This window comes from Dipodomys ordii, unplaced genomic scaffold, assembly GCF_000151885.1.
Source record: "Dipodomys ordii isolate 6190 unplaced genomic scaffold, Dord_2.0 Scaffold7, whole genome shotgun sequence".
Lineage (NCBI taxonomy): Eukaryota > Metazoa > Chordata > Mammalia > Rodentia > Heteromyidae > Dipodomys > Dipodomys ordii.
Genome location: NW_012267223.1, coordinates 18,390,207 through 18,402,445, shown reverse-complemented (window position 1 = coordinate 18,402,445; position 12,239 = coordinate 18,390,207). Strand labels below are relative to the sequence as shown.

The 12,239-nt window shown below is 49.3% G+C and overlaps 1 protein-coding gene across 1 annotated transcript in view; it reads left to right on the top strand.

Annotated features, from left to right (window-relative positions):
• Positions 1-12,239, top strand: part of Igf2bp1 (insulin-like growth factor 2 mRNA binding protein 1) — a 38,271-nt gene that overhangs the window by 11,169 nt on the left and 14,863 nt on the right. The window contains exons 5-6 of the mRNA XM_013036795.1: positions 1,123-1,144; positions 5,635-5,677. Coding sequence (XP_012892249.1) covers positions 1,123-1,144; positions 5,635-5,677 — 65 coding nt within the window. The remainder of the gene's footprint in view (positions 1-1,122; positions 1,145-5,634; positions 5,678-12,239) is intronic.

The following is a 12,239-nucleotide window of genomic DNA, read 5'->3' as shown; positions in this document are numbered from 1 at the left end:
TGTCTTGCTGGCCATCCTGAATGAGCAGTTTCCTTTCCACTTCTGACTGCTGCAGGAATGTTACCTATCTAGTCCCAAGCGTCTTTGCTTTCCTCTTCAAAGGAAAAAAAACTTCCATTGTCAGCAACTTTTACGTGTGTGTGTGTGTGTGTGTGTGTGTGTGTATGAAATTTATTTACCACTCAGTTATTGGCCATTAAAGAATTAAAAAACCCAAAATTCCAACATCCCTGACAGAAAATAGCAAGGTGGTATTGGTGGTTAATTTGCATATTAGGGCACAGATTGGCACCTTGCATTGTGTACGTACTCATTTTTACTGTTAAGAGTCTACTGTTACATGACATTTTCTTTACTAGATAGTAGAAATAAAACAAGGAACAAGGGAACCACTGGTCTTAGGGTGGATGGAGAAAGACCTAATTTTCCCTTAAAAGTTTTAAGCTTTTCTTTTTGTCCTTGTTTGGTTTTATTTTTGAGATAGGTTGCTGCTCTCAAATTTCTGGGTTTAGGTGACTCAGAGCTGGGCTACCGGCTTCCCATCAATGCAACCACAAAAAGAACCTGGCATTTTAAAGACCATTGTTGGTTTTGCAGTTGCCAACATGGTGGAGACTTCTTTATCCTAACTAAAAAGGGAACCTTTGCCTGACGCCTCCCTGTATTAGCTATTTTATGTATTGGATTTTAGCTCGAAAGGGTTTGCTTTTCAGGGTGGGGAAGCTGGCCTGGTCTCCCTTCCAGGGAGTTTCGGGACAAAGTCCTTGCCCTCCAGTGTTTTCCCTTTAGATCCAGGAAAGCTGTGGGGTTGCCAGGAGCTTTTGGGGGCTTTATGCTCTCTGGGGCGAGGCACACCTACCCTGGAGCTGTGGCTTGGGAAGGTGGAAGGGAGCAGCTAACCTGGGTTTTGGAGGCTAAGCAGAAAAAAAACAAAACAAACAAACAAAAACCACCCAGGAGTGGATGAAGGAGCGCCCTGAGAACTGGCAGCTATTTGTGGATAGACAATTCCTGGTATTCAGTGGAGAGAAGTTATAGGTAGGGCTCAGATCCCCGTTTTATTTCTCTCAGCATCTGTGCTGTTAGGCCTGTGACAGAAGAACCTTCTACAATTATTGCTAGCTTGGTTTTTGAATATCTCTCTGTAGAGCTTGGCCATATTACTTCACTCAAGTCCCCAAAGAACCCCAAATCTTATTTTTTTTCATTGTACCCAAGGCCGCAACGCTTAGTGTGGCTCTCTACCTGGTGTGCACACTCAGCCAAGGGCTTCCATCTGGGCCTTTTATCTTGAAGATGAAGCTCTCTCACAGGTGAAGCCTGGTGGTGACCCTCACTGGGGGCTGTCTTTTCCTGAGCTTTATTAGGGTGCATAATCATTAGCAAATGAAAACATAACCAGCATGCATTGCTCCTCCTTCCTCCGTGGGCTGAAGGACTGGAGGTGTTTGGACTGATCCCCCCCTTCTCTGATGAGTGGGCAGCCAGGTGGGAAAGGGGGTAGCAAGGCAGGGGCCAGGCATAGCCTGCCTTTTCCCCACCTGTGTGAGTGGTGGGATCTGGGGTCACTGGGTCTCTATCCTAACCTGGATCCTCTCCATTTCCAGAAGCCGCATAAGTAAGCTGGGTAGGTACTGTGAGGGTTCCTCCCCTCATTTTCAGTGCTGGGGTTTGACCTCCCAGCTTCAGCTTGTCTTCATCCACTTGAGCCACACACAGCCCTTCTTTGGATTTTTTTGGAGGGAGGGGGAGTTTAACTCTGGGCCTGGCCGCTCGCTGTCCCTGAGCTTCTTTTACCCAAGGCTAGTGTTCTACCACTTGGTCCACAGAGCCACTTCCAACTTTTTTGAGTAGTTTATTCGAGATGAGAGTCTCAGGGACTTGCCAGCCTAGACTGTTTTCAAACTCTGATCCTCAGATCTCAGCCTCTTGAGTAGCTAGGATTACAGGCTTGGGCTACCAGCACCCAGCCTTATTTTGAATTTTAAGAACTACCACCCCGTGTCACATTTGGAAGGGACCAGGGAGGGCTAGAGGTTTTGGCTGATTTTCCCCCCCCTCTTTTGTTTGGGTTCAGTCCAGGGGAAAATGGAGCTTATAGGGTAGGGCCAGGAATGAGATGCTTCCTCCCCCATCTCTCTGCAGAAAGGGACAAAGAAGTGACCTTTGTTACACCCTAGTTCATGCTTCACACGTTAGTTTTCCAGGAGCAAGAAACCTAGCAAGTGAAGCAGGCCCCACAGTGTTGACCCTCCCCGGTCATCCTGGGCTAGTAGTCACATGACCCATAGAATGGAAATCACCTTCTGTCTCCCACGGAGAAAGGCTCAAGGTTCCTAAGAGAGTGTTTGTAAACTTCAAAAGTACCCAGCCAAGGTGCCTTGATGGCATCTCATAGGGCTGACCAGTACAGTCATTCTATTCCCCAGATGCCCTACTTTCCATGGGGGCCAGGGTCTTTAGATCTTGTGCAAGGCCTTGGGCACCTGGCCTCTCCAGGGCTAGGCCGGCCCTTGGGCCCCCTGTCCAGCTCCCAGTCCCTTGGTGGCAGCCTTCTCAGTGGGAGGCCGCCTCCCCAGCCCAGCCTCCTGTCTCTGAGGAATGCCGCCTCCCGGGCCCTTTTCTCCCCTCCAGCTCCTGCGGCCCCACTTCCAGCCTCTTCCCTGCTCCCTACCCCCAACCGGTTCCCACTTAAATGCTTGCAGGCCTGTTCGCAGGCGGGAAGCCCCCTCCCCCACAGGACCACCTCAGTCACAGCCCTGACCACAGGGAGGTCGGGTCTGGATTTACTAAAGGACCCCGGAGGGGGAGCCTGCCCCGTGTTGGTTTCCTGGCTCGCCGATGGGGATGGGGTCGGGTTTCGGCCGGTGGCTCTGGGTTGAGAGAGGGAGAGACAAAGGGCAAAGTCCTGGTCCCCACCCCCACCCAGCAGCCCCTGCCGCGGGTCCCCTCCCCCTCTGGGCCTGTCGGCCCCGCAAGACCGGCTAGAGCCACTGGGGTAGCCAGGGCGCATGGGGGGTGGGGTGGGGTGGAACATTTTAGACTGCAGCTGAGGGGGTCGGGGGGCATCCTTTCCTCCCCCTCCTGGCTCTCTAGCAGCGCCAGCCCACCCAGCACTGGGATAGGAGGGTGAGTCCCCAGTCTTCCCTTGGTTTAGGGGAGAGGGGGCTGGAGGAAGGGGCGCCCAGTGGGGCTCAAGCCTGGCCCCTCAGCTGCTCAGGCCTTCTCAATTGCGCGTTCATGAGGACTCCCCTCCCCCCCACTCAGCTGCTGCGAGCCCTCCCCCACCCTCAGCTGCTGCCGCCCTTCCTTCCCAGGCACCTCACTCCCCTCAGTTGCCCTGACCGCTCCGTTTTTCAGCTCTCTGGGGGAGAGGCTGTGTGTCTAGGACCTGGGTCTTTCTTGCCTCTTGGAGACCCATCCCTCCTGATCAGAGTCGATGAGAGCCATCTTGGAAGGTGCTGGTAATGCTGTACCCAGACAGAATCCCTGGGCCAGCAGAGAGAAAAGACCTCCACAGAGAGAGAAAGCCGATTGCCCCGCCCCAAGGCAGACTTCAGGATGGGCATCTCTGTTCCTACGACTGGAGCTGTAGGAACTGCCCCACCAGACCAAACCAAATACCCAGCTAAGTCTCCCACCAACACGACTGAGGATAAGTTCATTGTTACTGGGTCACTGTCTCATCTTTACAAAGGAAACAGGTATTCCTGATTCCTTCTGAGGCTGTCGGGCTTCCTTTTCCTTCTGAGGACTCCACCTTAACATCCCCATCTTGAGCTGGGCCTCCACACTTGCTGCTCCTCCGGAGGAGACTCTCTCTCTCTCTCTCTCCCCCCCTCTCCCTCCCTCCCTTTTCTCCTTCCCCTCTCCCTCTCTCTCCCCCTCATAGCAAAGCCCACATTGCCTTCTACCTATCAGAAACTCCATCCTCAGCCAGGTGCCAGACCATTTGGCTCCTAGGCTTCCCTGAGAGATGCTGACATCTGCCCTTGGTGTAGAGCTGGAGAGTAGGGGTGAGAGCTGGGGGACCCCTGTCTAGCTCACTAGGGCTGGGAGAACTTCTTTTCCCTCTGGTAGATATGAACCTTCCTGGGGCCCAGAAAGTCTTGCCGTCGTGAGCCTGAGAAGGATAAAGAGCAGTTTTTCTGAGGCCCACCATCTCTGCCTCCACCAGGAAAGCTCTGCTGCATTCTGCATTGTTCAGGCCGGTACTTACTGTCCAATCTTGTCCTTTAGGTTTTTCTAGTCCTTTTTTTTTTTTCCTCTATCTCCCTCCCTTCTTCCCTTCCCTTCCTTCCCCTCCTTCCTTTTTTCCTTCTTTTTGTGCTGCTACTGGGGCTTGTATTCAAGGCCTGGGTGCTAGCTATCCTTTAGCTTTTTTCCTCCTTAAGGCAGGTGCTTTACCATTGTAGTCATACCTCCACTTACAGCTTTTTGGTAGTTAATTGGAGATAGGACTTTCCTGCCTATCTGGTTTTGAACCATGATCCTCAAATCTTAGGCTCCTGTGTAGCTAGGATTATAGGTGCCTGGCTCTGATGGTTTCTTACACATACCTCACCTTCCTGATTCTCTTTGGTTCTGCTCTGTCTTACCGCTGTTCAGCTCCATGTGGCCAGCCGTCTGCTGAAGCCACACTAAGGTTAAAGAACTAAATTCTAGGCATAGAGCAAGGTGGGGGGGGGCGGAGGAGGGGGCGGGGAGCAGGAGGTGCCAGTTGGCCCAAGCAGGCTTGGAATTTGCCTGGAAAGAGATCTGCTGTCCCAGAGCTTCTGTTTTGGCTTTCTCTGGCACTGCCCAGATGGGCAAGGGAGGGGGGAAAAATCCCTAAAAACCTGCAGGCTTTCTTGTCAATGCATTTATTTCAGAGATGAGTGAATTGAGCTTAGTGGCTTAGCTTGCAGCCCCCCCTCCTTGTTCACACCTTTGCTTCCTTGTCCACACTAAATCTAGTTGGTGTTTTGCAGGCTAAGAACTTTTGGTGACTACCCTTTTCCCCATTTAACAGATCTCTGACAGCCATCCAGCCATATTATAGAGTAGTTAGCTCTTCAGCAAATTAAATCTTGTGCCCAAATTAGAGCCGCATGCAGTGAAAGCCAGTTGGCATGCATTTAGCCATACAGAATATGGGCATTTTTTTCCCCCTGCGCCTGACATGGGGCTCTGCTGTGTATTAACACTTGTCTTCAGAGAGAAACCGCCATGGGTGAAACCGGCCTGGAGAGATGAATTTTTCATCCACCCCCAACTTGGCTGGTCTTTTTTTTTTTTTTTTCCTTTCTCCGAGCCTCGGTGGCTCCATGTATGAAATGAAGGGGCTGGGATTGTTTAGGTTTGAAGGGCATCCTCTCCTCCTCACCTCAAAATATGAAATTGATTTTCTTCAACTGGAACAGATCTTGGTGATAAGGTGTGTGTGTGTGTGAGAGAGAGAGAGAGAAAGTAAGGAGGAGGGTGCCAACGCAAGCCAGCATATCTAGGGTTCTGTGAGGTTAGTGATCCTCCCCTCTGACTTGGTATTAAACTCAGAAGAGCCCTCCAGAGGAGGTGTTCTGTTCAGACCTGAGTTTCTGGAGCAATGCTTTTCCTCCTTACTTGTCCTCAACTTCCTACTTGTTTGCGCATGAGTCCGTTCGCGTGCCACATGCACTTAAAAGATCATGTGCACGGGGTCGTGGATGCGTTCCAGGGATGTCTGCCTTCCAGGTCCATGCTTTTCTTGGTGGCGGCAGCATCTGTCCTGCCCAGTCCCCCATACCTACCTCCAGTAGAGTAGGTCATTGCTTTTTAGCCCCAATCCCTAAACTCCAGCCACCCGACATCCCTCCTGCCCATCCGCCTGTCTGGCAGCCCTGCCTCTGGAGCGGCCTGGCACAGAGCCCTGGGCATGGGGCCAGCTCCTCCTCCCACTCCAGCCCCGCCCCCTTTCTCAGCTACTGGCTGCCTGAAGCGTGCCAGGACTGCCCTCTTCAGAAGTTTTTCCTTGATATTAAAAAAAAAAAAGTCCTCTGCATTCTGTATATGGATAAAGAGAAGGGTGGAGAAGGAAGGGTTGCGTCCCAGGTGCCATGGTGGGCTACTGGCAGGGGCAGTGGTGGGTCCTTTGGTCCTTCAGGGAAGCTTCTAGCTGGTAGACAGTTGGAGAGGGTCCAACTTTTGAGTTACACGAGACCCTTTTGTTGAAGAGTCAGCAGAATCACTCCTTTCTGAAGGCAGGAACTAGTAGACAGTGCTCCGCACCTCAGTCAGCCTTGTCCACTTCTTTCCCATCCCAAACCAAATGAGTGGGGGGGGGTCTCCCAGTGGACTGGACCAGAACCTCTATGAGAGCAGGAGTCTTGCTAGTCACAGTGGCTCAGTGTAGCAGCTCAGACTGCAGCCTGAGCCACACATGGAAGGTTATTTATGTATTTTTTGAGAAACAAAGTCCGTGCTGGCCTTGAACTCTGAGAATTCCTGCCTATACCTCTCCAGTGCTGGGATTACAGGCCTGTGTCACCAAGCTTGAGCATTTTAATTGCCACATTTATTTATTTATTTATTTAGTGCTGGTCCTGGGGCTTGAAGTCAGGGCCTGGGTGCTGTTTTCATGGCTATTGCTCTACCACACAAGCCACAGCTTCACTTGTGGCTCCTTAGTGGTTGATTGTAGAGTCTCATGGACTTTCCTGCCCCGTCTGGTGTCAAGCCTCTGTCCTCAAATCTCACCTCTCCTGAGTCACTAGAATTCTAGGATGAGCCACTGGCACCCTGCTGATCCCCATCTGGGGACACAGGACCCTGTCATGTTTCCCAGATGAGAAGTTGAGGTCCAGAGATTTGAAGCCTTCACCAGTGAAGGCAGAGGCCTGGATTTGGGGAGGCTGGAGTTGAAGGCTCTAATCTGAAGATCCCAGTTTAATCCTACTTGTGCCAAAGAGGAAAATTTCAGGCTTTGTTCAGGACAGAGCCCTCGGGGGATTTGGGACCCTAACCTTGGCAGGGCTCCAAAAAACTGCTAAGTGCTTCTCTAAGAGCTCTACCTTCAACTGGCCTGGCCCTATCTTGGTTTAAAGGAATTCCTCAGACAAGGGAAAGGAAACCATCTGCATGATTGCAGGTTGTACTCTTCCCCTCTGGGGACGAGGACCTTGTGGGAGGAACAAGTTTATGATTCACAATAGGATTTAAAAACAATAATACCATGTTAATGTCATTTGAACTAGCCAGTGTTGGGCATTCCATAAAGTCTTCTTTCAGAGAGAAGTCTGAAAATCTGTAGCTGGAAGAAGTCACTTAAAGAATTATAGGAGGGATGTTTCAGTTTGTAGACCACGTCCCACGTGGCAGGCCAGTACCCTTAGAATTTCTAATGGTCCCTCAGGCTTTTACTACTTTGACTAAAGGCTTTCTCTTACCATATACAAATCATCAAAAACATAGCAAAGAGGCTGGAATCAGACAGGCTTTGGGTTCAAATCCTGGCTCAGGCTCTTAGTGGTTTGTTACTTTGGCAAGATAGTAAACTTTTTTCTTTCGTGTTGGTATTCTGGGTACAACTCAACTTTCACTTGGATTTTTTCACTCAAGGCTAGCATTCCTATCAGTTGACATAGCTCCACTTCTGGCTTTTTGTTAGTTAATTGGAGATATAGACTTTCCTGCTGGGTCTGGCTTTGAACTGAGACATGAGACATTGTAGACATGAACCAAACTTCTCGAGTGTGAAAGAGGGAACAGGGAGACTTCCTGTCTTGTCCCTAGTGCTCAGCCCTGCATTTCCTGAATCTTGTGCCGTCCTGCGTGGTTCCTTAAGCTGGTATGTGTATTCGTTCCCACTCTCTCCACAACCATCCCTGATTTCCAGAGCATGGCCACTTAGGCAATTCCCTTTACATTCCCCATGATCTAGGGGAATATGTGAATAATGGTAATTTTCTTTTTTTCTTCTGGTCCTGGGACTAGCTTGCTTGCTCAGCAAGCAAGTGCTCAGCACTTTATCACTTGAGCCATGCCTCCAGTCCCACTTTCTGCTGGTTGTTTTGGAGAGTCTTGAAGTTGTTTTTTCTTTCTGCCCAAGGTGACTTCAAACCACTGTCCTCCAATCTCAGCCTCCCAGCCTCTGGAGTTGCTAGCAATCGCAGGCATGCGCCACTGGCTGGCGCCAGCTAATTGATATGTTCTCTTGAGCTGCCCTCCAGGGCCTGATCAATGACTGGCCTGTGGAGCAGGGCAGGTAGAGGACACCAGACAGCCACGGGCTTTTGGCATCCGGTAATACCATTTGTCTGGTGCATCCATTGCCTTTATGGCCGTCGGTGGCAGTTTCATTGTCTTGATCAACAGATTTTTTTTCAACTCCTGGAAGCTGGGGTAGCTGATGAACCCCTGGGAGTTTTCTTGGCTGAGCAGTGGATGTATTGGAGCCTCAGAGAATGCACTTAGGGCATTGTTACCTATTACCTAGAGAACACACCTGGCTTAGAAGGATCTGGTCTTCTGAAGCCAGGGTAGTTGGCCTGGGTGGGGGCGGATGAGTCAGTCAGCGCTCTAGGCATTGATATTTTTCACTAGTTTCCCATCAGTGCAGAAGACATGACTGTCACCATCTCTCCTGCCAAGTGATTCACCCATCCCTACTTTCTGCCCAACTCTCTGAGAAATGGCCAGACTTGGGTGGAGCCTTGCTACCCAGACTGTCAGCTTCGTATACTTTCTCTTTGAAGTACTAAAGAAAGTATTGGTCAGTTTTCACAAAGAATGGTGTTTGGAGTCAGGGAACTCTTAGGCCCTGTTACAAGCTCTCCCGAGCTCTCGGCACACACTGGGGTATACCTGTTAGTGGCATGAATGAGTTCCCCTCCGGGTAGGTAGTTCGACAGCTAGGAAACACAGGTTATAATTCTCCGTGTTGCTTTGGGCCTGAAAAAAATTAGGTAGCCCGATACTTAATGGAAACCAGCCCATAGGTTTAGGAGACAAAAGTCCTTCTGGGCTTCAGCTCAGATTTTTAATCAGGGTTAGGGGATTTCTGAAGGGAGGTCTGAGAGGGGCCTGGAGTGGGTTCCCAGGGTGGGTTATGTGCCCTCGAGGAGTGGGGGAGGGCTGCCAGGATGTCTTTTCTTTCATTGGTTTGGTGCCCTGCCCTCCTCCCCCTCCCTCTCTTGGAACATTCCAGACATTCCAGACGATCTGCCTGCCATTGCTTTCAGGATATGGATTAACATCCTTACAGAGGTTTGATTTCACCCACTGCTACCCCTCTTTCCCTCTCCCCTCCCTGAAAAGAAAGCCCCTGATACTGGGAGTTTGAAGTAAGAGGATGTTTTGACCATTGATCTTAGATTGCACTCAGGGACCGGTCTAAAAGAACTTCAAACAGTGCTCCTGACATGGGATTGCTTTAGGCCCTCACTCTACTGGACAAGTATCTGTCTTCATTCAAAATGGTTCACTTAAGGGAGGGCCCGTCCCTGTTCTGTTAAACCTGCTTAGTATTCTCAATCTGTCCACAAGGTAATCATTTCTTTGCCCCCAGTTTACTAGTTTGTCACTACCCATTTGGTCATCAAGCGCATGGTGGGAAATCCCTCATGTGGGCAGTTGCGAAGCTTCCTCCTGGCCAATGAATTGAATCACAAGGTGGCCTGATGGCATCTGAAGACCTGGAACTGGATTTAGTTCTCATCCTTACAATGTTGTCTTTGCTAAAATCCAACTCCAGGTCTTCATGAGCCAACCAAAAGTTCAGTGCCACAAAGACTTTCCCCTACTTAATTGTACTTAATTGTTCCCTTCATGTACTTCATGGATTAAAGACTCTTCATGCTTAAAATTGCAGGGCTAGAGCTGGAGGCATGGCTCATTTGATAGAAGGCCTGTCTAGCAAGCCCCTAAGACTCTAGAATTCAGACCTAAAGAACAATTTTACTTGACAGCTGGTGACACTTGAGGTCTCAGTGGTGGGGTGAGGAAGCTGGCCTGGACAGTCAAGGCTGACACTTTTTTTTTTTGACTGGTCGTGGGGCCTGAACTGGGTCTGGGCGCTGTCCCTCAGCTCTTCAGCTCAAGGCAAGCACTCTACCACTTGAGCCACAGCACCACTTTCAGCTTTTTTTGCTTCTGTGGTGCTGAGGAATCGAACCCAGGGCCTCATGCATGCAAGGCAAGCACTCTACCACTGAGCCACCTTCCCAGCCCAAGGCTGACACATTTTGCAGTTAGACTTTGGCATCCTTTTCCTCCTCCTTCAGCTAGACCAGAACTGGTATGGTGTCCTCATCACTTCTTAGTACAAGACTGAGGTTGGAACAAAACGGCTTAAACGTACCAACTAGCCAACCAGTGTTCACTAGATCCTATGTTGAAAATGAACTGCATAACTTGTGGGTGGGAATGGAAGGAAAAACTGGGAGAGGATGAAAGAACTGGTTACATTGTCCAAAAAGAAACTCTTTATCTGACTTATGTAATTGTAACGCCACCTTTATAACGATAATAAATGTTTTTGCTTAAAAAGGTTTGAACTAGACTTTCTAGTCGTTTACCTTTCAGCCTCTAGGGTTTTGTTTGGACAGAGTCCTTCAGCTAAGATCTTGTGATCTAGGATGTATGGGGACCTAAATGATAATCGACTAACACATCAAGTCAATTTGAATATCTTTCAGGGACAGGGATATTGATTTGGGTAGGGAGCAGTTGCCCTGGGATTCAACCCTGAACTCAAAAGCTTTCCTCAGGGAAAATTACTCCACCTACACACCTCTTCACTCAGGGCCACAGCTCTATCACTTGAGTCACACACAGCTCTACTGGCTGTTTTGTTGGTTAATTGGAGTCTTTTGGATTTGTCCTTCCAGGCCAGCTTCAAACTGGGATTCTCAGATCTCAGCATCCTGAGTAATAGGATTAGTCATGAGCTCACCAGTGTTAAGTTGGAAAAAGTTTTTTTGTGTGTGTGTGCCAGTCCTGGGGCTTGAACACAAGGTCGTGGTCTGTCCCTGAGGGGGACCCCCCTCCCAAGGCTAGTGTTCTACCACTTGCCACAGCTTTACTCTAGGCTTTTTTGGGAGTTAATTGGAGATGAGTCTCATGGACCCAGTCTGGCTTTGAACCACAATCCTTAGAGCTCAGCCTTCTGAGTAGCTAGGATTATAGGTGGGAGCCACTGGCAGCTTAAAAAAAAAAAGACATTTGTAATACGCAGTTGAAAGATGGGAAGGAAAAAGTGCATAGTTAACTGAGGCGCGGGGGTGAGTGGGTTTGAATCCAGGTTGCCTTTAGCATTCACAGATGCATCTATTGTTACACTTTAAGTACTTACACCAAGCCTTTTGCTAAGCTCTTTACAAATATTATCTAACACCACCCACCACCTGTGAATAGGTATTAATCTCCGTTTCACAAAGGAGGAAAGTGGGCCTCGTAGAAGTTAAATAATCTTCTAAAGATCAGTGCTAATAAGTGCTTTAAATCCATATTTGTGCCAAGGGCTTAGCGGCTGGACTTTTGAGTTGCTGTGATTTGTTGGCCCATATCATCTTCCCTACCTAATACATCAGGAGCACGTCCAGCCAGTCATTTCTTCTACATTGTTTTTGGCGCATGGGGAGTTGGTGTTGCCTGGAAGGGGGTGTTGCAGGTACTAGTGCTTGAACTCAGGGCCTGAATGCTTTCACATAGTTGTTGAATTCACTCAGTATCTTACTTACGTAGCTTTGTGTTCGTCCTGGAACCTAGTCAGGCAGAGGAGTGAATGTGAAAGCTAAGCAAAGCAAACTTCAGTGGTTTTGTTTTCTGTTTTTTGCTTTTTGTTTTTACAGGGTGGTGGTGGTGAATTGAGTTACCCTTGTGCTCAGAACATCTGCTGCTTCTCCATTCTGGAGAAGTGTTGATAATTTGGTCTTCAAGGGTAGCCCTATCTCCCAACTTCAAATCTGCCTTCTTAGAAGGGAGACCACTCTAAGGGGCTGGGGAGGGTGGCTTAGTGCAGCCTTTGTCTAGGGTGCTTAAGGCTCTGGGCTTACTTCTCAGCATTGTAAAAAATAAACATATTAATTAGCATTCTAAGATACTGGTGCTGCTGATAGAGGGCCGGAAGTTGTGGGACTGTGTGTGAGGGGGGTGGAGAATCAAGCTTGAGACAAGGATTAGACACTGCCAAATGTTGAAACAGAAAATATCCAGAAAGCTCTCTCCTTCCCTCCCTTCTCCCCCTTCCCTCCCTCCCCCTCCTTCCTCCTCCCCCTTCTTCC